Source organism: Nerophis ophidion, linkage group LG17, assembly GCF_033978795.1.
Source record: "Nerophis ophidion isolate RoL-2023_Sa linkage group LG17, RoL_Noph_v1.0, whole genome shotgun sequence".
In the NCBI taxonomy this organism is placed as follows: domain Eukaryota; kingdom Metazoa; phylum Chordata; class Actinopteri; order Syngnathiformes; family Syngnathidae; genus Nerophis; species Nerophis ophidion.
The window spans coordinates 43991398-44018366 of NC_084627.1; the positions used below are offsets into that span (position 1 = coordinate 43991398).

At 36.9% G+C, this 26969-nt stretch overlaps 1 protein-coding gene across 2 annotated transcripts in view; it reads left to right on the top strand.

The window, feature by feature from the left end:
- The window catches only part of cntfr (ciliary neurotrophic factor receptor), a 723314-nt gene that overhangs the window by 674708 nt on the left and 21637 nt on the right, over positions 1–26969 (top strand). For both annotated transcript variants that reach the window (XM_061877005.1, XM_061877006.1), the window contains 2 exons: positions 6951–7019; positions 12614–12734. In XM_061877005.1, coding sequence (XP_061732989.1) covers positions 6951–7019; positions 12614–12734 — 190 coding nt within the window. The remainder of the gene's footprint in view (positions 1–6950; positions 7020–12613; positions 12735–26969) is intronic.

Here is a 26969-nt window from a genome sequence, read left to right on the forward strand (position 1 = left end):
AGCTAGATGAATAAATGAACACTCACTCAGCATGCAGAATCAAACTAGCATGCTGGGAATTATCTGTGCATGTGATGGAGGAATGCACAGTGCAGGGTTGAAATTATACTGAATTTGCATTAAATCAGGTTGTTTTAGCTAATAATCCGGCTGGAAGATCTAGCATGTTGCATTCAATGTTTATTCCCATTAATTTCCCATTAATTCCCATGAAATTTCCAATTGTGAATATTCTCAGAATTTTGCAACCCTACATATTGTACATTATCTGTTGCACTATATTAAATTATATCACTATATGTAGTCAACTTTGTACTTTTTTATGTCATTGCTTGAAATAAATAAATTAATTAATAAATTAATTAATCATTAATTACTTTCCCCTGCGATGAGGTGGCGACTTGTCCAGAGTGTACGCTGCCTTCCGCCCGATTGCAGCTGAGATAGGCTCCAACGACCCCAAAAGGGACAAGCGGTAGAAAATGGATGGATGGATTAATTAATTTCCCATTAATTCCCCATTAATTCTCGTTAATTCCAATTAATTCCCAGATATTCCCGTTAATTTCCATGGAAAGTTTAAAATTGCGCATATTCCCAGAATTTTGCAACCCTACATACTGTACATTACCTTTTGCACTACATTAAATTATAATATTTTGTGTTGTCAACTTTGTACTTTTTTTTATGTTTAGGCGGACAAATAAATGATTAATTAATTTCCCATTAAATCCCAATTAATTCCTGTTGATTCCGTTTGATTCCCATGTATTCCCGTTAATTCCCTTGGAACGTTTCCAATTGTGAATATTCCCGGAACTTTGCAACCCTACATACTGTACATTACCTTTTGCACTATATTAAATTATATTATTTTACGTTGTCAACTTTGTACTTTTTTTTATGTCATTGCCTGAGATAAATAAATGATTAATTAATTTCCCATTAATTCCCGTAAATTCCAGTTAATTCCCATATATTCACGTTAATTCCCCTGGAACGTTTCCAACTGTGAATATTCCCGGAATTTTGCAACCCTACATACTGTACATTACCTTTTGCACTATATTAAATTATATTATTATGTGTTGTCAACGTTGTACTTTTATTCATGTCATTGCCTGAAATGAATAAATAAATGATTAATTAATTTCCCATTAATTCCCGTTAATTCCCATGGAATGTTTCCAACATTGCTTAATCAGCATTTTAAATCAAACTAGCATGCTGGGAATTATATGGGCATGTGATGGAAGAATGCACTGCATATGTGATGGAGGAATGCACAGTGCAGGATTGAAATTCTACTGAATTTGCATTAAATCTGATTGTTTCGGCTAATAATCAAGGTGCAAGATCTAGCATGTTGCATTCAATGTTTATTCCCCTTAACACGCCATTTATTCCCCATTAATTCCCGTTAATTCCCATATACTCCCGCTAATTCCCCTGGAACGTTTCCAACTGTGAATATTCCCGGAATTTTACAACCCTACATACTGTACATTACCTTTTGCACTATATTAAATTATATTATTATGTGTTGTCAAAGTTGTACTTTTTTTTATGTCATTGCCTGAAATGAATAAATAAATGATTAATTAATGTCCCATTAATTCTCGTAAATTCCAGCTAATTCCCATATATTCCCGTTAATTCCCCTGAAACGTTTCCAACTGTGAATATTCCCGGAAATTTGCAACCCTACATACTGTACTTTACCTTTTGCACTATATTAAATTACATTATTATGTGTTGTCAACGTTGTACTTTTTTTATGTCATTGCCTGAAATGAATAAATAAATGATTAATTAATTTCCCATTAATTCCCGTTAATTCCCATGGAATGTTTCCAACATTGCTCAATCAGCATTTTAAATCAAACTAGCATGCTGGGAATTATATGGGCATGTGATGGAAGAATGCACTGCACATGTGATGGAGGAATTCACAGTGCAGGGTTGAAATTCTACTAAATTTGCATTAAATCAGGTTGTTTTGGCTAATATTGAAGGTGCAAGATCTAGCATGTTGCATTCAATGTTTATTCCCCTTAATACCCCATTTATTCCCCAATAATTCCCGTTAATTCCCATATACTCCCGTTAATTCCCCTGGAACGTTTCCAACCGTGAATATTCCCGGAATTTTGCAACCCTACATACTGTACTTTACCTTTTGCACTATATTAAATTATATTATTTTACGTTGTCAACTTTGTACTTTTTTTATGTCATTGCCTGAGATAAATAAATAAATAAATGATTAATTAATTTCCCATTAATTCCCATAAATTCCAGTTAATTCCCATATATTCCCGTTAATTTCCCTGGAACGTTTCCAACTGTGAATATTCCCCGGAATTTTGCAACCCTACATACTGTACATTACCTTTTGCACTATATTAAATTACATTATTATGTGTTGTCAACGTTGTACTTTTTTTTATGTCATTGCCCGAAATGAATAAATAAATGATTAATTAATTTCCCAATAATTCCCGTTAATTCCCATGGAATGTTTCCAACATTGCTCAATCAGCATTTTAAATCAAACTAGCATGCTGGGAATTATATGGGCATGTGATGGAAGAATGCACTGCACATGTGATGGAGGAATGCACAGTACAGGGTTGAAATTCTACTAAATTTGCATTAAATCAGGTTGTTTTGGCTAATATTGAAGGTGCAAGATCTAGCATGTTGCATTCAATGTTTATTCCCCTTAATACCCCATTTATTCCCCATTAATTCCCGTTAATTCCCATATACTCCCGTTAATTCCCCTGGAACGTTTCCAACTGTAAATATTCCCGGAATTTTGCAACCCTACATTACCTTTTGCACTATATTAAATTATATTATTATGTGTTGTCAACGTTGTACTTTTTTTATGTCATTGCCTGAAATGAATAAATAAATGATTAATTAATTTCCCATTAATTCCCGTTAATTCCCATGGAATGTTTCCAACATTGCTCAATCAGCATTTTAGATCAAACTAGCATGCTGGGAATAATATGGGCATGTGATGGAAGAATGCACTGCACATGTGATGGAGGAATGCACAGTACAGGGTTGAAATTCTATTAAATTTGCATTAAATCAGGTTGTTTTGGCTAATATTGAAGGTGCAAGATCTAGCATGTTGCATTCAATGTTTATTCCTCTTAACACGCCATTTATTCCCCATTAATTCCCGCTAATTCCCATGGAAAGTTTCAACCTGAATATTCCCGGAATTTTGGCTTTAATTGTGATTCATGCCGCTGATGTGTTGCATGCCGAGGGCATGGGAGTTCGAACCTTCCAATAGCCAAATATATTTTCTAAATAATAAAAAAAAAAAGGCAACAGACTTGATTCATGCCCGCAATAATGATGAAAGGCGTGTTGTAAATAAATAAGCACTCAATAAAAATTGCATCCAGCCCGGCTGAGCTAATATAACCACTATAAAACATTAAAGGTAGAATTGCAACGCCAAAGCCGTAATTTACAGCGAGCACTACAGGCGGAAGGAAAGAGCTGTCAGAGTGACTTCCAATGGACTCGTAAATTTCACCTCCCCTCCTACATTTTAGACTTCATGATGAGGCAACATTTCTCACCTGTTGAGCCATTCCCAAAATGCATCGCATTCACTCCTTAATAGGAGTTATTTCACCGTGTCAGATTCACACTAAGGGCCTGTAACATTGGTTACTATGGCAACAATAAGTTACCTTCTTCCCACTCCCTTTCAGGCAAAACTGGACAATCGTGCATAACAGCAGTGTTTTTCAACCTTTTTTGAGCCAAGGCACATTTTTTGCGCTAAAAAAATGCAGAGCCACACCACCAGCAGAAAACATTAAAAAAAATTTTGGTCGCACCAGCGCCCCCCGGTACCCCAAAGGGAATAAGCGGTAGAAAATGGATGGATGGATGTTGGATATGACTTTAAAGCATAAGCAAGCATGCATCACTATAGCTCTTGTCTCAAAGTAGGTGTACTGTCACCACCTGTCACATCACGACCTGACTTTTTTGGACTTTTTTTTATGTATTCCTGTATGTAGTGTTTTAGTTCTTATCTTGCGCTAATATTTTGGTGGGGTTTTTTCAATATTTTTTTTTTTTGGTGTTTTCTTCTAGCTTTTTCATGTATTCCTTTAAGCCAGTGGTCCCCTACTGGCCGCGGCTCGATTGGTACCGGGCCGCAGAAGAATTTTTAATAACTATTATTTTTTTTTTCTTATTAAATCATCATAAAAAACACAATATACGCTTACAATTAGTGCACCAACCCAAAAAGCCTCCCTTCCATCCATCCATTTTCTACCGCTTATTCCCTTTTGGGGTCGCGGGGGGTGCTGGCGCCTATCTCAGCTACATTAGGGCGGAAGGCGGGGTACACCCTGGACAAGTCGCCACCTCATCGCAGGGCCAACACAGATAGACAGACAACATTCACACTCACATTCACACACTAGGGACCATTTAGTGTTGCCAATCAACCTATCCCCAGGTGCATGTCTTTGGAAGTGGGAGGAAGCTGGAGTACCCGGAGGGAACCCACGCACTCACGGGGAGAACATGCAAACTCCACACAGAAAGATCCCGAGCCTGGATTTGAACCAAGGACTGCAGGACCTTCGTATTGTGAGGCAGACGCACTAACCCCTCTGCCACCGTGAAGCCCAAAACCTCCCTTGTTCATGACAAAAAAAAAATAAGAATAAAAAATGTAAAAAAATCCCTCCGCTCCCTGCCGGGCCGCGGGACAAATTATCAAGCGTTGACCGGTCCGCAGCTACAAAAAGGTTGGGAACCACTGATTTAAGCGATATATCCCACATCTACTTTGTTTTAGCAATCAAGAATATTTCAGTTGTTTCTTATCCTTCTTTGTGGGGACATTGTTGATTGTCATGTCATGTTCGGTTGTACATTGTCGACGCCGTCTTTGCTCCACAGTAAGTCTTTGCTGTCGTCCAGTAGGGCTGTGAATCTTTGGGTGTCCCACGATTCGATTCAATATCGATTTTTGGGGTCTCGATTCGATAATATATCGATTTTTTTCGATTCGATTCGATTCTCGATTCAAAAACGATATTTTTCCGATTCAAAACAATTCTGTATTCATTCATCCATCCATCCATTTCCTACCGCTTATTCCCTTTCGGGGTCGCGGGGGGCGCTGGCGCCTATCTCAGCTACAATCGGGCGTTCAATACATAGCATTTCAGCAGGATCTACCCCAGTCTGCTGACATGCTAGCAGAGTAGTAGATAAAAAAAAAAAAAAAAGCTTTTATACTGTAAAGGACAATATTTTATCAACTGATTGCAATAATGTAAATTTGTTTTAACTATTAAACGAACCAAAAATATGACTTATTTCATCTTTGTGAAAACATTGGACACAGTGTGTAGTCAAGCTAATGAGATGCGATGCAAGTGTAAAAAACTGTGACACTATTGTTCTTTTTTATTATTTTTATAAATGTCTAATGATAATGTCAATGAGTGATTTTTAATCACTGCTATGCTGAAATTATAACTAATATTGATACTGTTGTTGATAATATTCATTTTTGTCTCATTACTTTTGGTTTGTTCTGTGTCGTGTTTGTGTCTTCTCTCAATTGCTCTGTTGATTGCAGTTCTGAGTGTTGCTGGGTCAGGTTTGGTTTTGGAATTGGATTACATTGTTATGGTATTGCTGTGTAGTGGTTTGTTGGAAGGCTTCACGGTGGCAGAGGGGTTAGTGCGTCTGCCTCACAATACGAAGTTCCTGCAGTCCTGGGTTCAAATCCAGGCTCGGGATCTTTCTGTGTGGAGTTTGCATGTTCTCCCCGTGAATGCGTGGGTTCCCTCCGGGTACTCCGGCTTCCTCCCACTTCCAAAGACATGCACCTGGGGATAGGTTGATTGGCAACACTAAATTGGCCCTAGTGTGTGAATGTGAGTGTGAATGTTGTCTGTCTATCTGTGTTAGCCCTGCGATGAGGTCGCGACTTGTCCAGGGTGTACCCTGCCTTCCGCCCGATTGTAGCTGAGATAGGCGCCAGCGCCCTCCGCGACCCCGAAAGGGAATAAGCGGTAGAAAATGGATGGATGGATGGATATATATATACTTAAAATAAAATAAAAATTAAAAAATTGATTTTTTAAAAATGAGAATCGATTCGGAATCGCACAACGTAAACGATTCGATTCGTATTTGAATCTATTTTTTTCCCCACACCCCTATCGTCCAGCATTCTGTTTTCGTTTACTTTGTAGCCAGTTCTGCAAAACCTTCCCTAAGTTTCAATGCCTTTTCTTAGGGGCACTCAACTTTTTTCTTTTGTTTTTTGGTTTAATGATTAGACACAATTTTACCTGCACACTGCCTCTGTTTCCGACATCTACAAAGCAATTAGCTACCGGCTGCCACCTACTGATATGGAAGAGTATTACACGGTTAATCTGCCGAGCTCTAGACAGCACCGACACTCAACAACAACACATCATTTGCAGACTATAATTACTGGTTTGCAAAAATATTTTTAACCCAAATAAATGAAATTAGACAATCTCCCACGGCACACCAGACTGGCACCGAATGCAATATCACCCGCGACAGAGGTATCGAAATATGACGGTAGTACTTTTTTTGAGTTTGCTTTGTACCTATGAAAGCACTGAATTGGGTCCCAATGCCTAACAACAGGGTTATTGTATCCCCGAAATGTGTAACTCTGACAAAAATAATAGACCCCAAACAAATGTCCACTGGTGAGGATGCAGGTGGATATGTGGTTTAAATATATATTAAATTTTGCATTAATTTTTTTAAAACTCTGCACAAATCAGCCTTTTGATCGCGTCTCCGAACAGTTTTCAGTTCGATTGTGCAACAATCACTTATGTTGACGAAAAAGTTGCTGACGAAATCTACTTTTGTCCGTCCTTCATTTCCAGGTGGAGTTGTCTGACAGCACCGCCCACACCATCACCGACGCCTACGCTGGCAAGGAGTACATCATCCAGGTACTGTGACCGTGCTCGTGACGCTCGCTGACAACTTCCTTCTTTAGGTGAAAACTGAGAACCGATTTTTGCAGTCGCTCGCCGTTTCAATAAATAATCCCCGGGCATGTGATCACCACCTCGCCACACCAGGAAAGGAGTGGGATTCAAAGGAAAGCAGCATGTGGATCCACTTGTCTGGTTCTTAGTTCTGCTGTGGATTTGTAGTTCAGGCATAAACACAGTGCAGGGTTCCTTGTCAAGAGACTTTCCTACCAAATATGGACGTACCATCAAATACAGAAAAGTGTACGCAGGTAAAAACTGTAAAGTATTAAAGTATTCGCGTGCACAAATCTTAGCAGGTTTTTTTGCTGCATCACAATCTACTGAAACACTGCAGCACCCCCACTGGAGACATGGTCGCTACAATGATACGGACTACTTTTGAATAGGCGGGTGACCTTAAAGCCAAATGTAGAATAATCTGTGTCATTTGCAACCAAATGTGTTTATGTCACATGAGTCACCTTACAGTTTCATGTGAAGAAGAGGAGGAAGAAGAAAAGAAAGAAGAAAAAGAGGACAAGGATGAAGAAAAAGAAGAGGAAAAAAAGAGGAACAGGAGAAAGAAAAAGAGGAAGATGAAGAGCAAGAAGAAAAGCAGTAATAAGAGGAAGAGTGGGGAAGAAGAACAGGAAGAGGAGAAAAAAGAAGAAGAAAAAGAGGAGGGAGAAAAAAATGAAAAGGAAGAAGATGGAAAAAAGAATAAGAGAGAGGAGGAAGAAGAAGAGAAAGAAAAAGAGGAACACAAACAGGAGGAAGAAAAAGAGGGGGAAAATGAAAAAGAGGAAAAAGAACAATAAAAAAGAGGAGGAAGAACAAGGAGAGAAAGAAAAAGAAGAATAAGAAAGAAAGGAAGAAGAAGAAAAAGAGGAGAGAGAAAAAGAAGAAAAGGAAGAGGAGGATAAAAACAATAAGAGAGAGGAAGAAGAAGAGAAAGAAAAGAGGAAGAAAAAGAGGAGGAAGAAAAAAAAAGAAGAAGAGGAGGAAAAAGAAGAATAAAAACGAGGAGGAAGAACAAGGAGAGAAAGAACAAAATTAATAAGAAAGAGAAGAAAAAAGAAGAACAAGAGGAGGGAGAAGAAGAAGAAAAGCGATATGAGGGAAAAACAATGAGAGAGGGGAGGAAGAAGAAGAAGTTTAAGAAAAATAATGAGAGGAAGAGTACTAGGAGGAAGAAGAAGAACAAAAAGAGGAGATGGAAAACGAAGAATAAGAGACAGAGAGGAGGAGGTAGAAGAAAAAGAAGTAGAAGAAAATGAAGAAAAAGAGGAAGAGGAGGAAAAAGAAGACAAAAAAGAGGAGGAAGAACAAGAAAAGAAAGAAAAAGAAGAATAAGAAAGAAAGGAAGAAGAAGAAAAAGAGGAGAGAAAAAAGAAGAAAAGGAAGAGGAGGATAAAAACAATAAGAGAGAGGAAGAAGAAGAAGAGAAAGAAAAAGAGGAAGAAAAAGAGGAGGAAGAAAAGAAAAAGAGGAAGAGGAGGAATAAGAATCAATCAATCAATCAATGTTTATTTATATAGCCCCAAATCACAAATGTCTCAAAGGACTGCACAAATCATTACGACTACAACATCCTCGGAAGAACCCACAAAAGGGCAAGGAAAACTCACACCCAGTGGGCAGGGAGAATTCACATTCAGTGGGACGCCAGCGACAATGCTGACTATGAGAAACCTTGGAGAGGACCTCAGATGTGGGCAACCCCCCCCCCTCTAGGGGACCGAAAGCAATGGATGTCGAGCGGGTCTAACATGATACTGTGAAAGTTCAATCCATAGTGGCTCCAAGACAGCAGTGAGAGTCCCGTCCACAGGAAACCATCTCAAGCGGATCAGCAGCGTAGAGATGTCCCCAACCGATACAGGCGAGCGGTCCATCCTGGGTCCCGACGAGCGGTCCATCCTGGGTCTCGACTCTGGACAGCCAGTACTTCATCCATGGTCATCGGACCGGACCCCCTCCACAAGGGAGGGGGGGACATAGGAGAAAGAAAAGAAGCGGCAGATCAACTGGTCTAAAAAGGAGGTCTATTTAAAGGCTAGAGTATACAGATGAGTTTTAAGATGAGACTTAAATGCTTCTACTGAGGTAGCATCTCGAACTGTTACTGGGAGGGCATTCCAGAGTACTGGAGCCCGAACGGAAAACGCTCTATAGCCCGCAGACTTTTTTTGAGCTCTAGGAATCACTAATAAGCCGGAGTCTTTTGAACGCAGATTTCTTGCCGGGACATACGGTACAATACAATCGGCAAGATAGGCTGGAGCTAGACCGTGTAGTATTTTATACGTAAGTAGTAAAACCTTAAAGTCACATCTTAAGTGCACAGGAAGCCAGTGCAGGTGAGCCAGTACAGGCGTAATATGATCAAACTTTCTTGTTCTTGTCAAAAGTCTAGCAGCCGCATTTTGTACCAACTGTAATCTTTTAATGCTAGACATTGGGAGACCCGAAAATAATACGTTACAGTAATCGAGACGAGACGTAACAAACGCATGGATAATGATCTCGGCGTCTTTAGTGGACAAAATGGAGCGAATTTTAGCGATATTACGGAGATGAAAGAAGGCCGTTTTAGTAACGCTTTTAATGTGTGACTCAAAGGAGAGAGTTGGGTCGAAGATAATACCCAGATTTTTTACAGAGTCACCTTGTTTTATTATTTGGTTGTCAAATGTTAAAGTTGTATTATTAAATAGAGGTCGGTGTCTAGCAGGACCGATAATCAGCATTTCCGTTTTTTTGGCATTAAGTTGCAAAAAGTTAGCGGACATCCATTGTTTAATTTCATTAAGACACGCTTCCAGCTGACTACAGTCCGGCGTGTTGGTCAGCTTTAGGGGCATGTAAAGTTGGGTGTCATCAGCATAACAGTGAAAGCTAATACCGTATTTGCGTATGACGTCACCTAGCGGCAGCATGTAGATGCTGAAGAGTACAGGGCCAAAGACCGAACCCTGGGGAACTCCACACGTTACCTTAACATAGTCCGAGGTCACACTGTTATAGGAGACGCACTGCATCCTATCAGTAAGATAAGAGTTAAACCATGACAGGGCTGAGTCTGAAATACCAATTCGTATTTTGATACGCTCTAATAAAATATTATGATCGACGGTATCGAAAGCAGCGCTAAGATCGAGGAGCAGCAACATAGATGACGCATCAGAGTCCATCGTTAGCAATAGATCATTAGTCAGTTTTGCGAGGGCTGTCTCAGTCGAGTGATTTGCCCTGAAACCGGATTGAAAGGTTTCACATAGATTGTTAAACGCTAAGTGCTCATTTAGCTGCTCTGCAACAATTTTTTCGAGGATTTTCGAAATAAAGGGAAGGTGAGACACCGGTCGGTAGTTTACCATGAGGTCTGGATCGAGGTTAGGTCTTTTAAGGAGAGGATGAATAACCGCTTTTTTGAATGCAACGGGAACAGTGCCCGAGGAAAGTGATAAGTTTATAATATTTAGCACTGATGGACCTAATAATACAAAAAGCTCCTTGATAAGTTTCCCAGGAAGTGGGTCAAGTAAACATGTTGTTTGTTTTATTCCATTTACACGTTGTAACAATCCTTCTAATGTTATTTCATCAAAACGAGAGAAACTATTTTGGATATTTGCAGTATCCGCCGTATATACAATCGTATCTGTGTTACTATAACCCCGTTGTAGCTGGGACGCATTGTCTTTAATCTCCTTTCTAATAAGTTCAATTTTCTTATTAAAGAACTTCATAAAGTCATCTGCCGAATGGGTGGAGCTACTGGAAGGAGTCCCTTGTTGGGTTAGCGATGCTACTGTACTAAACAAAAATTTTGGATCGTTTTTATTAATGCGGATGAGATTTGAGTAATAATTAGTTTTAGCTAAGGTAAGCATGCGTTTATAAGTTATTAAACTATCACTCCATGCTTGATGGTGCACCTCAAGTTTAGTCGTGCGCCATTTGCGTTCCAGCTTTCTACATAATAATTTCTGAGCTCTAGTTTCTTCAGTAAACCATGGCGTACGCCTTTTTGGAGCCTTTTTTAACTTCAGCGGTGCTATACTATCAATGGTTTCGCGCAGGGCGTTGTTAAAGTTGTTAGTGAGGTTATCAATAGACCCCACATACTTTGGGAACGGTGCCATTACCGAGGGCAGTAGGTCCGCAAGAGTCGTCGTTGTGGCAGCATTAATGTTGCGGCTGCTATAGCAGTTATTATTATTATTAGCTTGCCGAACATGAGTCTGAACTTCGAATTTTATAAGGTAATGATCGGACATTACTTTAGTATACGGGAGTATCATAACTTTGGAGACGGTGATACCTCTGACAAGCACTAGGTCTATCGTATTACCGCTGCGATGCGTCGGTTCATTTATTATTTGTGTAAGACCACAGCTATCAATTATAGTCTGGAGCGCCACGCACGGTGGGTCCAATGGGGTATTCATATGGATATTAAAGTCCCCCATTATAATTATATTATCGGCGTGCGTCACTAGATCAGCAACAAACTCTGAGAATTCACGAATAAAGTCCGAATAGGGCCCTGGGGGGCGGTAGATAACGGCCAGGCACAGAGGCACTTCATAGAAAGCACCTCAAACGATTTAGAAGAAGAATAAAAAAAGAGGAGGAAGAACAAGGAGAGAAAGAACAAAATTAATAAGAAAGAGAAGGAAAAAAAGAAGAACAAGAGGAGGGAGAAGAAGAAGAAAAGCGATATGAGGGAAAAACAATGAGAGAGGGGAGGAAGAAGAAGAAGCTTAAGAAAAATAATGAGAGGAAGAGTAATAGGAGGAAGAAGAAGACTAAAAAGAGGATGTGCAAAATGAAGAACAAGAGACAAAGAGGAGGAGGAAGAAGAAAAAGAAGAAGTAGAAGAAAATGAAGAAAAAGAGGAGGAAGAAAAAATAATAAGAGAGGGAGGAGGAAGAAAAAGAGGAGGAAGAAGAACAGAAAGAAGAAGAGAAGCAAGACGAAGTGGAAAAGGAAGAAGAAGAAGAAAAAGAGGACAATTTTTTTTTATTGTTCTTTTTACAGTTTGTCCCTGATAATGTGTCCAAAATAATATGTGTATAAATGACACAATATGTTACTGCATACATCAGCAGACTAATTAGGAGTCTTTGTTTGTTTACTTACTACTAAAAGACAAGTTGTCTGTATATTCAACGTTTTATTTTAGGACTAAATGACAATAATAAACCTGTTTCATGTACCCTAAGATTTTTTATTAACATAAAGCCACTAATGCCATTTTTTGTGGTCCCCTTTATTTAGAAAAGTATCAAAGAATCGAAATACATTTTACCAAAATATTGGAATGGAGACAACGCCACATGTAACCATAACAACTCATTCCAAAAAGGAGCCGCAGGGCATGCTGGGAAGCCAATTAACAATTGATATTGTAGTTTTAGTCCAGTACGAAGTCGAAGCAGCACATTCTAAATGTTTCCCAACAAGCAGTAAGTTCTTAACAACTCCTTATCTTGTCTTTAATCATGATCCAAGTTACACAAATCTCGGTTTTTAAACTTCTCGTGCGTTTTGTTGTCCAGGTTGCTGCCAAAGACACAGAGATTGGAACTTGGAGCGACTGGAGCGTCGCCGTGCACGCCACACCCTGGATTGAGGAGCCAGTGCAGACCACCTCCACCACTGACATGGAGTACCTCACACGTGAGTCGGCCACAAGTCACGTCATGCAACAGCAACAACATGGCAGACCACCTGCTGGCATGGCAGACCACCTGCTGACATGGCAGACCACTTTCTGACGTCACTGCGACAACACATGCAAACATCTTGTCCGACTGACTTCTGAAAGGCCCCGCCTTCAATCAATCAATCAATCAATGTTTACTTATATAGCCCTAAATCACTAGTGTCTCAAAGGGCTGCACAAGCCACAACGACATCCTCGGTTCAAATCCCACATCAGGGCAAAGAAAACTCAACCGCAGAATTTGGGACCACCCACGAACCTCCGGGTGACCGGTGCAATGTCAAGTGGATCTAGTCAATAGTGTGAGAGTCCAGTCCAGAGTGATTCTAACATAATATTAGGACATTCCAGTCCATAGTGGATTTAACATAATAGTATGAGAGTCCAGTCCATAGTGGATCTAACATAATATTAGGACATTCCAGTCCATAGTGGATTTAACATAATAGTGTGAGAGTCCAGTCCATAGTGGATCTAACATAATATTAGGACATTCCAGTCCATAGTGGATTTGACATGATAGTATGAGAGTCCAGTCCATAGTGGATCTAACATAATAGTGTGAGAGTCCAGTCCATAGTGGCTCTATCATAATAGTGTGAGAGTCCAGTCCATCGTGGATCTAACATAATAGTGAGAGTCCAGTCCAAAGAGGATCTACTATAATAGTGTGAGAGTCCAGTCCATAGTGGATTTAACATAATAATGTGAGAGTCCAGTCCACAGTGGATCTAACATAATAGTGAAAGTCCAGTACATAGTGGATCTAACATAACAGTGAGAGTCCATAGTGGATCTAGTTAATAGTGTGAGAGTCCAGTCCATAGTGAATCCAACATAATAATGTGAGAGTCCAGTCCATAGTGGATCCAACGTACTCAATAGTGAAAGTCCAGTCCATAGTGGATCTAACATAATAGAGTGAGAGTCCATTCCATATTGGCTCAAACATAATAGTGAGAGTCCAGTTCATAGTGGATCTGACATAATAGTGAGAATCAAGTCCAAAGTGGATCTAATATAATAGTGTGAGAGTCCAGTCCATGGTGAATCTAGTTAATAGTGTGAGAGTCCAGTCCATAGTGAATCTAACATAATAGTGTGAGAGTCCAGTCCATAGTGGATCTAACATATAGTGAGAGTCAATTCCATAGTGGATCTAACATAATAGTGAGAGTCCAGTCCAAAGAGGATCTAATATAATAGTGTGAGAGTCCAGTCCATAGTGGATCTAACATACAGTAATAGTGAGACTCCAGTCCAAAGAGGATCTAATATAATAGTGTGAGAGTCCAGTCCATAGTGGATCTAACATATTAATGTGAGAGTCCAGTCCAAAGTGGATCTAACATAATAGTGAGAGTCCAGTCCATAGTGGATCTAGTTAATAGTGTTAGAATCCAGTCCGTAGTGAATCTAACATAATAGTGAGGGAGTCAAGTCCATAGTGGATCTAACATATTAATGTGAGAGTCCAGTCCATAGTGGATCTAACATAATAGTGAGAGTCCAGTCCATAGTGGATCTAAAATAATAGTGAGAGTCCAGTCCATAGTGGATCTAGTTAATAGTGTGAAAGTCCAGTCCGTAGTGAACCTAGCATAATAGTGTGAGAGTCCAGTCCATAGTGGATCTTATATAATACTGTGAGAGTCCAGTCCATAGTGGATCTAGTTAATAGTGTGAAAGTCCAGTCCGTAGTGAACCTAGCATAATAGTGTGAGAGTCCAGTCCATAGTGGATCTTATATAATACTGTGAGAGTCCAGTCCATAGTGGATCTAGTTAATAGTGTGAAAGTCCAGTCCGTAGTGAACCTAGCATAATAGTGTGAGAGTCCAGTCCATAGTGGATCTTATATAATACTGTGAGAGTCCAGTCCATAGTGGATCTGCTGTAACATAATAGTGTGAGAGTCCAGTCCATAGTGAAACTAACATACAGTAATAGTGAGAGTCCAGTCCAAAGAGGATCTAATATAATAGTGTGAAAGTCCAGTCCATAGTGGATCTAACATATTAATGTGAGAGTCCAGTCCATAGTGGATCTAAAATAATAGTGAGAGTCCAGTCCATTGTGGATCTACTTAATAGTGTGAGAGTCCAGTCCGTAGTGAATCTAACATAATAGTGAGAGAGTCCAGTCCATAGTGGATCTTATATAATACAATGAGAGTCCAGTCCATAGTGGATCTAACATAATACTGAGAGAGTGCAGTCCATAGTGGATCTTACATAATAGTGAGAGTCCAGTCCATAGTGGATCCAACATAATAGTGAGAATCCAGTCCATTGTGGATCTAGTTAATAGTGTGAGAGTCCAGTCCATAGTGAATCTAACAAAATAGTGTGAGAGTCCAGTCCATTGTGGATCTAACTTTATGCTGTAATGTTGATTCTCAAAACCAAATGTTGGTACTTTTGATTTTATAGTTACTTGAAATAATGTACATCATCAACAGAAACAGTGTAAAGTACCTAATCACTTAGGTATTGACGCAATTGGTGGGAAGTTTGGTTGATTGAAGGCACTTGTAAATAGGGTGTCACTTTTCAAAACACAATAGCTGAATGATTGATTGATTGATTGATTGATTGATTGATTGATTGATTGATTGATTGATTGATTGATTGATTGATTGATTGAAACTTTTATTCATAGATTGCACAGTACAGTACATATTCCATACAATTGACCACTAAATGGTCACACCCCAATAATTTAATCAACTTGTTTAAGTCGGGCCCATGTTAATCAATTCATGGTAGAAATTAGCTCGATGCTAATTTACATTGGATGTGCCATAGTGATGCTACTGATTAGCATTAGCAATTTCACTTGCTGATCTCAACACCTCCAAATTTGATTCAATAAACTACAACTAAAATTGACCTAAAAATGTGAATTGAAGTTGTGGAGAGGGTGTGCTGTACGTGTGCACGTCTGGGTATTTTTCGACATACACAGGTTTGGGGTTTTGGGGCGACTTTGTGACAAATGCGGGGCATCGTGATGCGGGTTTACTCTCTCAAAATGCAGTCGGGCTTCGGACACAGCGTGAAGGTAAGAAAAAATTTATTTATTTAACAAATAAAAGAGACTATAAAACAGAAAAACTTGCACAAGGCACAAATGACAAAACGAACAGAACTAGCATGGGAGCTACAAAGAACCAAAAGCGCTAGCATGTGAGCTAGAGAACTAACAAAGGATTAGCGCGGAAGCTAGCAAGTACATAAATGAAATCAGAGTCGTCACTTGTTGCGTGTTACACAAACTAAGGAGGCAAGACTGAATAAACAGAAAAGGCAGGCTTAAATACAGGCAGTGATTAACAAAAACAGGTATGCGTCTGGAAACCGCGGCAGGTGAAAATAATAAGTAAATATGGAGACAAGATAAACAAGCAAGTGCAACCAGGAACTAAGACAAACGTTAGCAGAACACAATAACAAAAGGACTCAAAACCTGAACATAACATGATCCGGGCAGCGGATCATAACAGACTTGTTATCAGAATTCCATGCACAGTTTAATAGATGAGACAGCTGTAATGCAGACTTAAAACATACTGCAGAATCAGAGCATGGACTCTGCAGACCAATTAAATGTGTTCCCAATTAGGAGCTTGACATAATCATCGCAGTATGTAAAAAAACAAAACAAGCAATGGTATTTTTAAATGGAAATTCAGAGAAAGTCCAGGGTCAAAAAACTGTGGTCAACAGCCAACGTTCCATTGACAACCTTCAACTTTTTGATTTCATCCAGCACTTCACATTGTCTGTGTCGTCCAGCCCTCATAAATTAGTAAGGACATCATTTCCTAAAATGCCACTAAAATGTTCCCATTCAATCTATTACACAATTTCCTATTCACAGCCTGCCTTTTATTGTCTCTCATGAATGCCGGTCTGGATTCTCGAAAAATGTCCTCTTTCTGAGCTTTATTGTATTTTATCGCTGAAGCTTTCTTGCTTGCTGCTGGAAATTCATATTGTAAGTTTCGTCTTTGACTATCAGAGGCTCAAACTACTTACGGATATAATTCATTTTCCATAGAATGAAAGGTTATATATTCCCCCATAAACGACAACAGAACATTTTAATGTTAAAGGCTATCCTTTTTGCACAGTCACAAAGGTGCAGGGGTGGCTATTACGTGAATGGCGAGCTAGCGGTGGATGGCAGAGGGTGTGTCAGTCCGTCGGCAGCCAGGCATTCAAAAAATAGACTTAAAATTAGTGCTCATCAATCTCAGCGTGAGATGACGCTGGCTGCTGCCAGATCATTATTTAGAAAAAACGACCGACAGGAAGGCGAGAAACACTTTTTATTTCAACAGACTCTCGCGCCATACCTACCGTCGAAACTCCAAAGACAGTTCCTGTCTTCACAATAAAAGCGCTGCTCCGTCCTGCCTGCGCTAACAAAATCTCAGAAAGCCGGCGTGCACAAGTTAGCAAGCTACAGAATTTGCCGCCAATGTGTTTCTTGTAAAGTGTATAAAAAGGAGTATGGAAGCTGGACAAATAGGATGGCAAAAAGCAAGCACTTTGAAGTAGTATTGGACTATTTGGTAGAATGTTCTGGACCAGTGTTGGACTGCCAAAGAGGATCTGTTTCTCAGTTGTAATTCATTTTTTCACCAACTGTGGCTGTAATGACAATAACAAACAGAAGTCTAGAGCAGGGGCCCACACCTTAATTTGAAAGTTTAATATTAGTGCGGCCCGCAAGTTTTATATGAATGGCGCTTGACAGCGTTGTGTTGTTTGGGTCCAAAATAGTTTTTTCAACGTTCTGGGTTGCCTACCCCAGCATTAGTGGAAAAGCGGCAAATGAGTGAAAGCGAAAGACGTTGCCAATGGAGACGAGGGTTTTCTTACGTGCCTGGCTGCAGTCACACCGCAACACCTGTCCGTCAGTAATAACAGTCCCCGAAAACCTGGACCAATTCAAACCGTTATTTGTTGTTTTTTTTATTGTTTAATTTGCATCGCCTCACATAATGAACACTACATATATTTGTATATGACGCCGGATAACACTCCGGGAGCCCTCACTTTTTGGTGCTCGCTATCCCGGTACTTTCCCGGCTATTATCCGCCGACCGCCGTGTTGCTGGAGGGAGGAAAAGCGGCGCGACACACATTGCGGAAATAACATTATTCTCCGTGCGTCTGCTAAATACAAATATATTCCACAACCCCAAACATGTCTTTTTCCGAGCCTGCAGTGAAGAGAAAGGTTAGTGATGAGCAAAAACAATTCCAGGAAAAGTGGGAGATGCAATATTTCTTTTTTGAGCACATCGAGGTGTCTTATTTGCACAGAGAAAGTTGTGGTGCACAAGGGATACAATTTGAAACGTCATTATACAACTAGACATGCTGAGAAGTATCCCAAAACAATTTTAAGAAATATTTTCTTGTGGCCCACCCTCACCCAGACTCTGCATACAGTGGCCCCCACGTGAATTGAGTTTGAGACCCCTGGTCTAGAGCAACAGTCATTGAGAGGTTTCTTAGGCTCAAAAAACCTGACTTTAGTGAAGATGTATTTACATTTGCACTTTAATTTTATTGACAGTTTATATAAGAAACATATTCATTATTCATGGATTTATTTTAGCACAACATAATTGTCTTTACATTTATTTGTGCCCCTTTTTTATGTATGATTAGTACTTATTTTTTTCTAATCAGCCTGACTGTCATGATCCGCTACTTGGATCATGTCATATTCTGTTTTTGTTCCGTCTTTGTATCACATCCTGTTTAGTATTTGTCTTCCTTAGTTCCTGGTGGCACTTCCTGTTTGTTTCCGTTGCCGTAGTCACCTATTAGTGTCACCTGCATCCTGTTTTTCACGCTCACCTGCTCTGTGATTATTTCCTTTTTTCAAGCCTGTCCTTTTTGTGCATTCGGTCTCGCAGTCTAGTGTGTATTTAATGCAACACTTGACGTCGCTGACTCCCGCTTGTGGTAAAAAAACTTTTTGGACTTGTTAGCTTCCACGCTATTCCGTTGCTTATCCTTACCACACATGCTAGCGCTTTTCGTTCTTTCTAGCTCCCATGCTAGTTCTGTTTGTTTTGTCTGTAGTGCCTTGTGCAAGTGTTTTTGTTCTTAGTTTGTTCTTTAGTATAAATAAATCATAATTTTTTACCTTTTCTTATCCGACTGCATCAACGGGAGAACACACCCGCATCACCACAATGCCAGCAAAGCGTCACACTGACCTCGGCCTGACCTCGGTTTTATATCATTTGACAAGGACGTAAACTGTAAGTAGGTTGGATATAATTATTGAATACTATTAAAATCTAGAGTAAGATTAGTTCTTTCAGTGTTAATATTTGACTGGGCCCCGGGCCCCTCTGTAACAGAGAGGTTGATCTAAATCAGGGGTGCCCATTACGTGGTTTTGGACAGAAAGGAGGACTTTTTTTCTCCTCCATTTGGAAAACGTGGACGTTATCATCACTACTGTCTGATTCCAATCAATGCAAGTCATCACAATCAACTTATATTCTTGTCTTCATGAAATAAATGAATGTATAATCATTAAAGACATTTGACTTGTTAACAAAAAACTATCTTTCATATAAAATAATGAATGAATATAAATTATATATATATATATGAATGAGGTAGATCACCTCCACTTGGTCCATTGGAAAGTAGCGGGCCTGCAGAAAAAGTGTGGGCACCCCTGCTTTACAGTGTGATGGTGCCCCCTGTTGGTCACTAGAAGCATTTCACGCTGCAGGTTTGAATGGAGCTCCATCCATCCAGCATGCCATGTTGGAAACACAGCAGACACATTCTAAACAGCAGAGACAGACCTTCTCTAACACTCCCACATATACTAACACGTGGACATCACCACCATATGATGTGCACACCTCTCACTCTCTCTCTGCCTCACACACACACACACACATTTTTGTATTTCTTACCTTCTTGAAACCTCCGAAAAATGCATACCTCTTTAGGACCACCCTTTCTAGATAAATAAAGATGTGAATTTCCAACATGAATAATATATACATACTATGCAAATATAAAAAAGCTTGTTGTGAAAAATGAGTTGAAATTTCACAAGAAAAAGGTCACAATTTCACGAGAAAAACTTAGAATGTTGGCAAAACTATAATAAATGTTGTAATTTAAGTCAAAATTGTATCCAAAAAACTGATCATTTGTGCAATAGTATGATAAAAGCTGTAATTTTACTCAATAAGAGTCACGATTTTACAAGAAAAGCTTCAACTGTTGGCAATTTTATGAAAAGAGTCTTAATTTTACTTGACAAAATAAGAAATTTCATAAGAAAACTTTAAGATGTTGGCAATATTACAATAATATTTGAAATTTCACTTGGCAAAATGATGACAAAAGTCGTAATTTTACTCAACAGGAGTCAAACTTGTATAAGAAAAAGTGATCATTGCCGTAATATTATGATAAAAGCTGGAATTTTACTCAATAACCGTCGCAATTTTACAAGAAAAGCTTAAACATTTTGGCAATTTTATGTAAACAGTCGTAATTTTACTCAACAAAATAAGAAGTTTTATAAGAAAACCTTAACATGCTGGTATTAGTATAATAATATTTGGAATTTCACTTGGCAGAATTTTACTTTAAAAAAAATATATATTAAAATTAGCAATTTTATATCACACGTCACCATTTTTAATTAAAAGTAATAATTTTACATTAAAAAAGTAATTATTTTACGAGAAGATATTGCAATATTACACAAACAGAAAAAATAGAAGAAAAAATTGTGAGAATAAGACTGCTTTTTGGTATTTTTTGATTTATTTTATTTTTTTGTCCGTAATTGGTTTTTAGTCTTCAGTATTTACTTTAAGTTATTACAGTATGTCTTTATATACATATTTATTTATTTATTTTTAAATAATTTTGACCAAAGGGGGTGCAATATCAATTTCTTACACAAACTTGTTATTTCATATGTTGACCAGAGGGGGAACACTTTTAAAACCGACACAGTCAATTTGAAAAATCCCTCCTTTTTGGGACCACCCTCATTTTGATAGATGTCACCAGCCGGGGGTGCAGATGAGACATTGTCTATTAGATGCAATGTTATTGGGACCATCATTTATGTCATCACTTGTTCACACCTCCTCATATGGAAGATACTTTTCCTTCTTCATGTCCCAAGAAGGGTAAAAGTACAAGAACACAGACACACACACACACACACACACACGCACACACATTCTTGTATTTCTGACCTTCTTGAGACCTCCAAAAAAGGCCTACCTCTTTCGGACCACCCTTTCTAGATATATAAAGATGTGCATTTCCAACATGGACAATATATGCATACAATGCAAATATATAAACGCCTGTTGTGAAAACTGAGTTTAAATTTTACAAGAAGAAGGTCACAATTTCACGAGAAAAACTTAGAATGTTGGCAAAACTATAATAAATGTCGTAATTTTACTCAACGTCAAGTCAAAATTGTACCAGAAAAACTGATCATTTGTGCAATAGTATGATAATAGCTGTAATTTTACTCAATAAGAGTCGCAATTTTACAAGAAAAGCTGAAACTGTTGTCAATTTTATGAAAAGAGTCTTATTTTTACTTGACAAAATAAGAAATTTTATAAGAAAACTTTAAGATGTTGGCAATATTATAATAATATTTGGAATTTCACTTGGCAAAATGATGACAAAAGTCGTAATTTTACTCAACACAAGTCAAACTTTCATAAGAAAAAAGTGATCATTGGCGCAATATTATGATAAAAGCTTGTATTTTACTCAATAACAGTCGCAATTTTACAAGAAAAGCTTCAACTGTTGGCATTTTTATGAAAAGAGTCTTAATTTTACTTGACAAAATAAGACATTTTATAAGAAAACTTTAAAATGTTGGCATTATTATAATAATATTTGAAATTTCACTTGGCAAAATGATGACAAAAGACGTAATTTTTACTCAACACAAGTCAAACTTTTATAAGAAAAAGTGATCATTGGTGCAATATTATGATAAAAGCTGGAATTTTACTCAATACCAGTCGCAATTTTACAAGAAAAGCTTAAACATTTTGGCAATTTTATGTAAACAGTCGTAATTTTACTCAACAAAATAAGAAGTTTTATAAAAAAACCTTAACATGCTGGAATTATTATAATAATATTTAGAATTTCACTTGGCAGAATTTTACTTAAAAAAATTAAAATTAAAATTAGCAATATTGTGATAAAAGTTCGAATTTTATATCACATGTCACCATTTTTCATTAAAAGTAATAATTTTACATAAAAAAGTAATTATTTTACGAGAAGATATTGCAATAATACACAAACAGAAAAAATAGAAAGAAAAAGTAGACACATTGTGAGAATAAGACTGCTTGTAGATATTTTTATTTTTTTTGTCGCTAATTGGTTTTTAGTCTTCAGTATTTACGTGAAGTTATTACAGTATGTCTCTCTATACATATTTATTTATATGTTTTAATTCATTTTGGCCAAAGGGGATGCAATATCAATTTCTTACTCAAACTTGTTATTTCATATGTTGACCAGAGGGGGAACACTTTTAAAACCGACACAGTCAATTTGAAAAATCCCTCCTTTTTGGGACCACCCTCATTTTAATAGATGTCACCAGCCGGGGGTGCAGATGAGACATTGTCTATTAGATGCAATGTTATTTGGACCATCATTTATGTCATCACTTGTTCACACCTCCTCATGTGGAAGATACTTTTCCTTCTTCATGTCCCAAGAAGGGTAAAAGTACAAGAACATACACACACATTCTTGTATTTCTGACCTTCTTGAGACCTCCGAAAAAGGCCTAACTCTTTAGGACCAACCTTTCTAGATATATAAAGATGTGCACTTCCAACATGGACAATATATGCATACAATGCAAATATAAAAAAGCTTGTTGTGAAAAATGAGTTGAAATTTTACAAGAAAAAGGTCACAATTTCACAAGAAAAACTTAAAATGTTGGCAAAACTATAATATATGTCGTAATTTTACTCAACGCAAGTCAAAATTGTATCAGAAAAACTGATCATTTGTGCAATAGTATGATAAAAGCTGTGATTGTACTCAATAAGAGTCGCAATTTTACAAGAAAAGCTTCAACTGTTGGAAATTTTATGAAAAGAGTCTTAATTTTACTTGACAAAATAAGACATTTCATAAGAAAACTTTAAGATGTTGGCAATATTATAATAATATTTGAAATTTCACTTGGCAAAATGATGACAAAAGTCGTAATTTTACTCAACACGAGTCAAACTTTTATAAGAAAAAGTGATCATTGGCGCAATATTATGATAAAAGCTGGAATTTTACTCAATAACAGTCGCAATTTTACAAGAAAAGCTTAAACATTTTGGCAATTTAATGAAAAAAGTTGTAATTTTACTCAACAAAATAAAAAGTTTCTATAAGAAAACTTTAACATTTTGGTTTTATAACAATATTTGGAATTTCACTTGGCAAAATTTTACTTAAAAAAAAAAAGATTGAAAATTAGCAATATTGTGATAAAAGTCCGAATTTTATACGACACGTGTCACCATTTTGCATTAAGAAGTAATAATTTTACATAAAAAAATAATAATTTTTCGAGAACATATTGCAATATTAAACAAACAGAAAAAAATAGAAGAAAAAAGTAGACACATTGTGAGAATAAGACTGATTTTTGATATTTTTTAATTTATTTTATTTTTTTGTCCGTAATTGGTTTTTAGTCTTCATTATCTACTTCAAGTTATTACAGATTGTCTTTATATACATATTTATTTAAATGTTTTAATTAATTTTGGCCAAAGGGGATGCATTTCAATTTCTTACACAAACTTGTTATTTCATATGTTGACCAGAGGGGGAACACTTTTAAAACCGACACAGTCAATTTGAAAAATCCCTCCTTTTCGGGACCACCCTCATTTTGATAGATGTCACCAGCAGGGGTGCAAATGAGACATTGTCTTTTAGATGCAATGTTATTGGGACCATCATTTATGTCATCACTTGTTCACACCTCCTCATATGGAAGATACTTTTCCTTCTTCATGTCCCAAGAAGGGTAAAAGTACAAGAACACAGACACACACACACACACACACACACACACATTCTTGTATTTCTGACCTTCTTGAGACCTCCAAAAAAGGCCTACCTCTTTCGGACCACCCTTTCTAGATATATAAAGATGTGCATTTCCAACATGGACAATATATGCATACAATGCAAATATATAAACGCCTGTTGTGAAAACTGAGTTTAAATTTTACAAGAAGAAGGTCACAATTTCACGAGAAAAACTTAGAATGTTGGCAAAACTATAATAAATGTCGTAATTTTACTCAACGTCAAGTCAAAATTGTACCAGAAAAACTGATCATTTGTGCAATAGTATGATAATAGCTGTAATTTTACTCAATAAGAGTCGCAATTTTACAAGAAAAGCTGAAACTGTTGTCAATTTTATGAAAAGAGTCTTATTTTTACTTGACAAAATAAGAAATTTTATAAGAAAACTTTAAGATGTTGGCAATATTATAATAATATTTGGAATTTCACTTGGCAAAAATGATGACAAAAGTCGTAATTTTACTCAACACAAGTCAAACTTTCATAAGAAAAAAGTGATCATTGGCGCAATATTATGATAAAAGCTTGTATTTTACTCAATAACAGTCGCAATTTTACAAGAAAAGCTTCAACTGTTGGCATTTTTATGAAAAGAGTCTTAATTTTACTTGACAAAATAAGACATTTTATAAGAAAACTTTAAAATGTTGGCATTATTATAATAATATTTGAAATTTCACTTGGCAAAATGATGACAAAAGACGTAATTTTTACTCAACACAAGTCAAACTTTTATAAGAAAAAGTGATCATTGGTGCAATATTATGATAAAAGCTGGAATTTTACTCAATACCAGTCGCAATTTTACAAGAAAAGCTTAAACATTTTGGCAATTTTATGTAAACAGTCGTAATTTTACTCAACAAAATAAGAAGTTTTATAAAAAAACCTTAACATGCTGGAATTATTATAATAATATTTAGAATTTCACTTGGCAGAATTTTACTTAAAAAAATTAAAATTAAAATTAGCAATATTGTGATAAAAGTTCGAATTTTATATCACATGTCACCATTTTTCATTAAAAGTAATAATTTTACATAAAAAAGTAATTATTTTACGAGAAGATATTGCAATAATACACAAACAGAAAAAATAGAAAGAAAAAGTAGACACATTGTGAGAATAAGACTGCTTGTAGATATTTTTATTTTTTTTGTCGCTAATTGGTTTTTAGTCTTCAGTATTTACGTGAAGTTATTACAGTATGTCTCTCTATACATATTTATTTATATGTTTTAATTCATTTTGGCCAAAGGGGATGCAATATCAATTTCTTACTCAAACTTGTTATTTCATATGTTGACCAGAGGGGGAACACTTTTAAAACCGACACAGTCAATTTGAAAAATCCCTCCTTTTTGGGACCACCCTCATTTTAATAGATGTCACCAGCCGGGGGTGCAGATGAGACATTGTCTATTAGATGCAATGTTATTTGGACCATCATTTATGTCATCACTTGTTCACACCTCCTCATGTGGAAGATACTTTTCCTTCTTCATGTCCCAAGAAGGGTAAAAGTACAAGAACATACACACACATTCTTGTATTTCTGACCTTCTTGAGACCTCCGAAAAAGGCCTAACTCTTTAGGACCAACCTTTCTAGATATATAAAGATGTGCACTTCCAACATGGACAATATATGCATACAATGCAAATATAAAAAAGCTTGTTGTGAAAAATGAGTTGAAATTTTACAAGAAAAAGGTCACAATTTCACAAGAAAAACTTAAAATGTTGGCAAAACTATAATATATGTCGTAATTTTACTCAACGCAAGTCAAAATTGTATCAGAAAAACTGATCATTTGTGCAATAGTATGATAAAAGCTGTGATTGTACTCAATAAGAGTCGCAATTTTACAAGAAAAGCTTCAACTGTTGGAAATTTTATGAAAAGAGTCTTAATTTTACTTGACAAAATAAGACATTTCATAAGAAAACTTTAAGATGTTGGCAATATTATAATAATATTTGAAATTTCACTTGGCAAAATGATGACAAAAGTCGTAATTTTACTCAACACGAGTCAAACTTTTATAAGAAAAAGTGATCATTGGCGCAATATTATGATAAAAGCTGGAATTTTACTCAATAACAGTCGCAATTTTACAAGAAAAGCTTAAACATTTTGGCAATTTAATGAAAAAAGTTGTAATTTTACTCAACAAAATAAAAAGTTTCTATAAGAAAACTTTAACATTTTGGTTTTATAACAATATTTGGAATTTCACTTGGCAAAATTTTACTTAAAAAAAAAAAGATTGAAAATTAGCAATATTGTGATAAAAGTCCGAATTTTATACGACACGTGTCACCATTTTGCATTAAGAAGTAATAATTTTACATAAAAAAATAATAATTTTTCGAGAACATATTGCAATATTAAACAAACAGAAAAAAATAGAAGAAAAAAGTAGACACATTGTGAGAATAAGACTGATTTTTGATATTTTTTAATTTATTTTATTTTTTTGTCCGTAATTGGTTTTTAGTCTTCATTATCTACTTCAAGTTATTACAGATTGTCTTTATATACATATTTATTTAAATGTTTTAATTAATTTTGGCCAAAGGGGATGCATTTCAATTTCTTACACAAACTTGTTATTTCATATGTTGACCAGAGGGGGAACACTTTTAAAACCGACACAGTCAATTTGAAAAATCCCTCCTTTTCGGGACCACCCTCATTTTGATAGATGTCACCAGCAGGGGTGCAAATGAGACATTGTCTTTTAGATGCAATGTTATTGGGACCATCATTTATGTCATCACTTGTTCACACCTCCTCATATGGAAGATACTTTTCCTTCTTCATGTCCCAAGAAGAGTGGAAGTACAAGAACACACACACACACACACACACACACACATTAGACACATTGTGTGAGCACTGGTGTTCCCTGCATGGGAAAGAAGAAGAAAAAGTCATCAGGATTCTCGTCATGCTTCTTCTCCTCCCAGCTGATGCTTCTCACATCGTTATTCTTTTTGTTTTA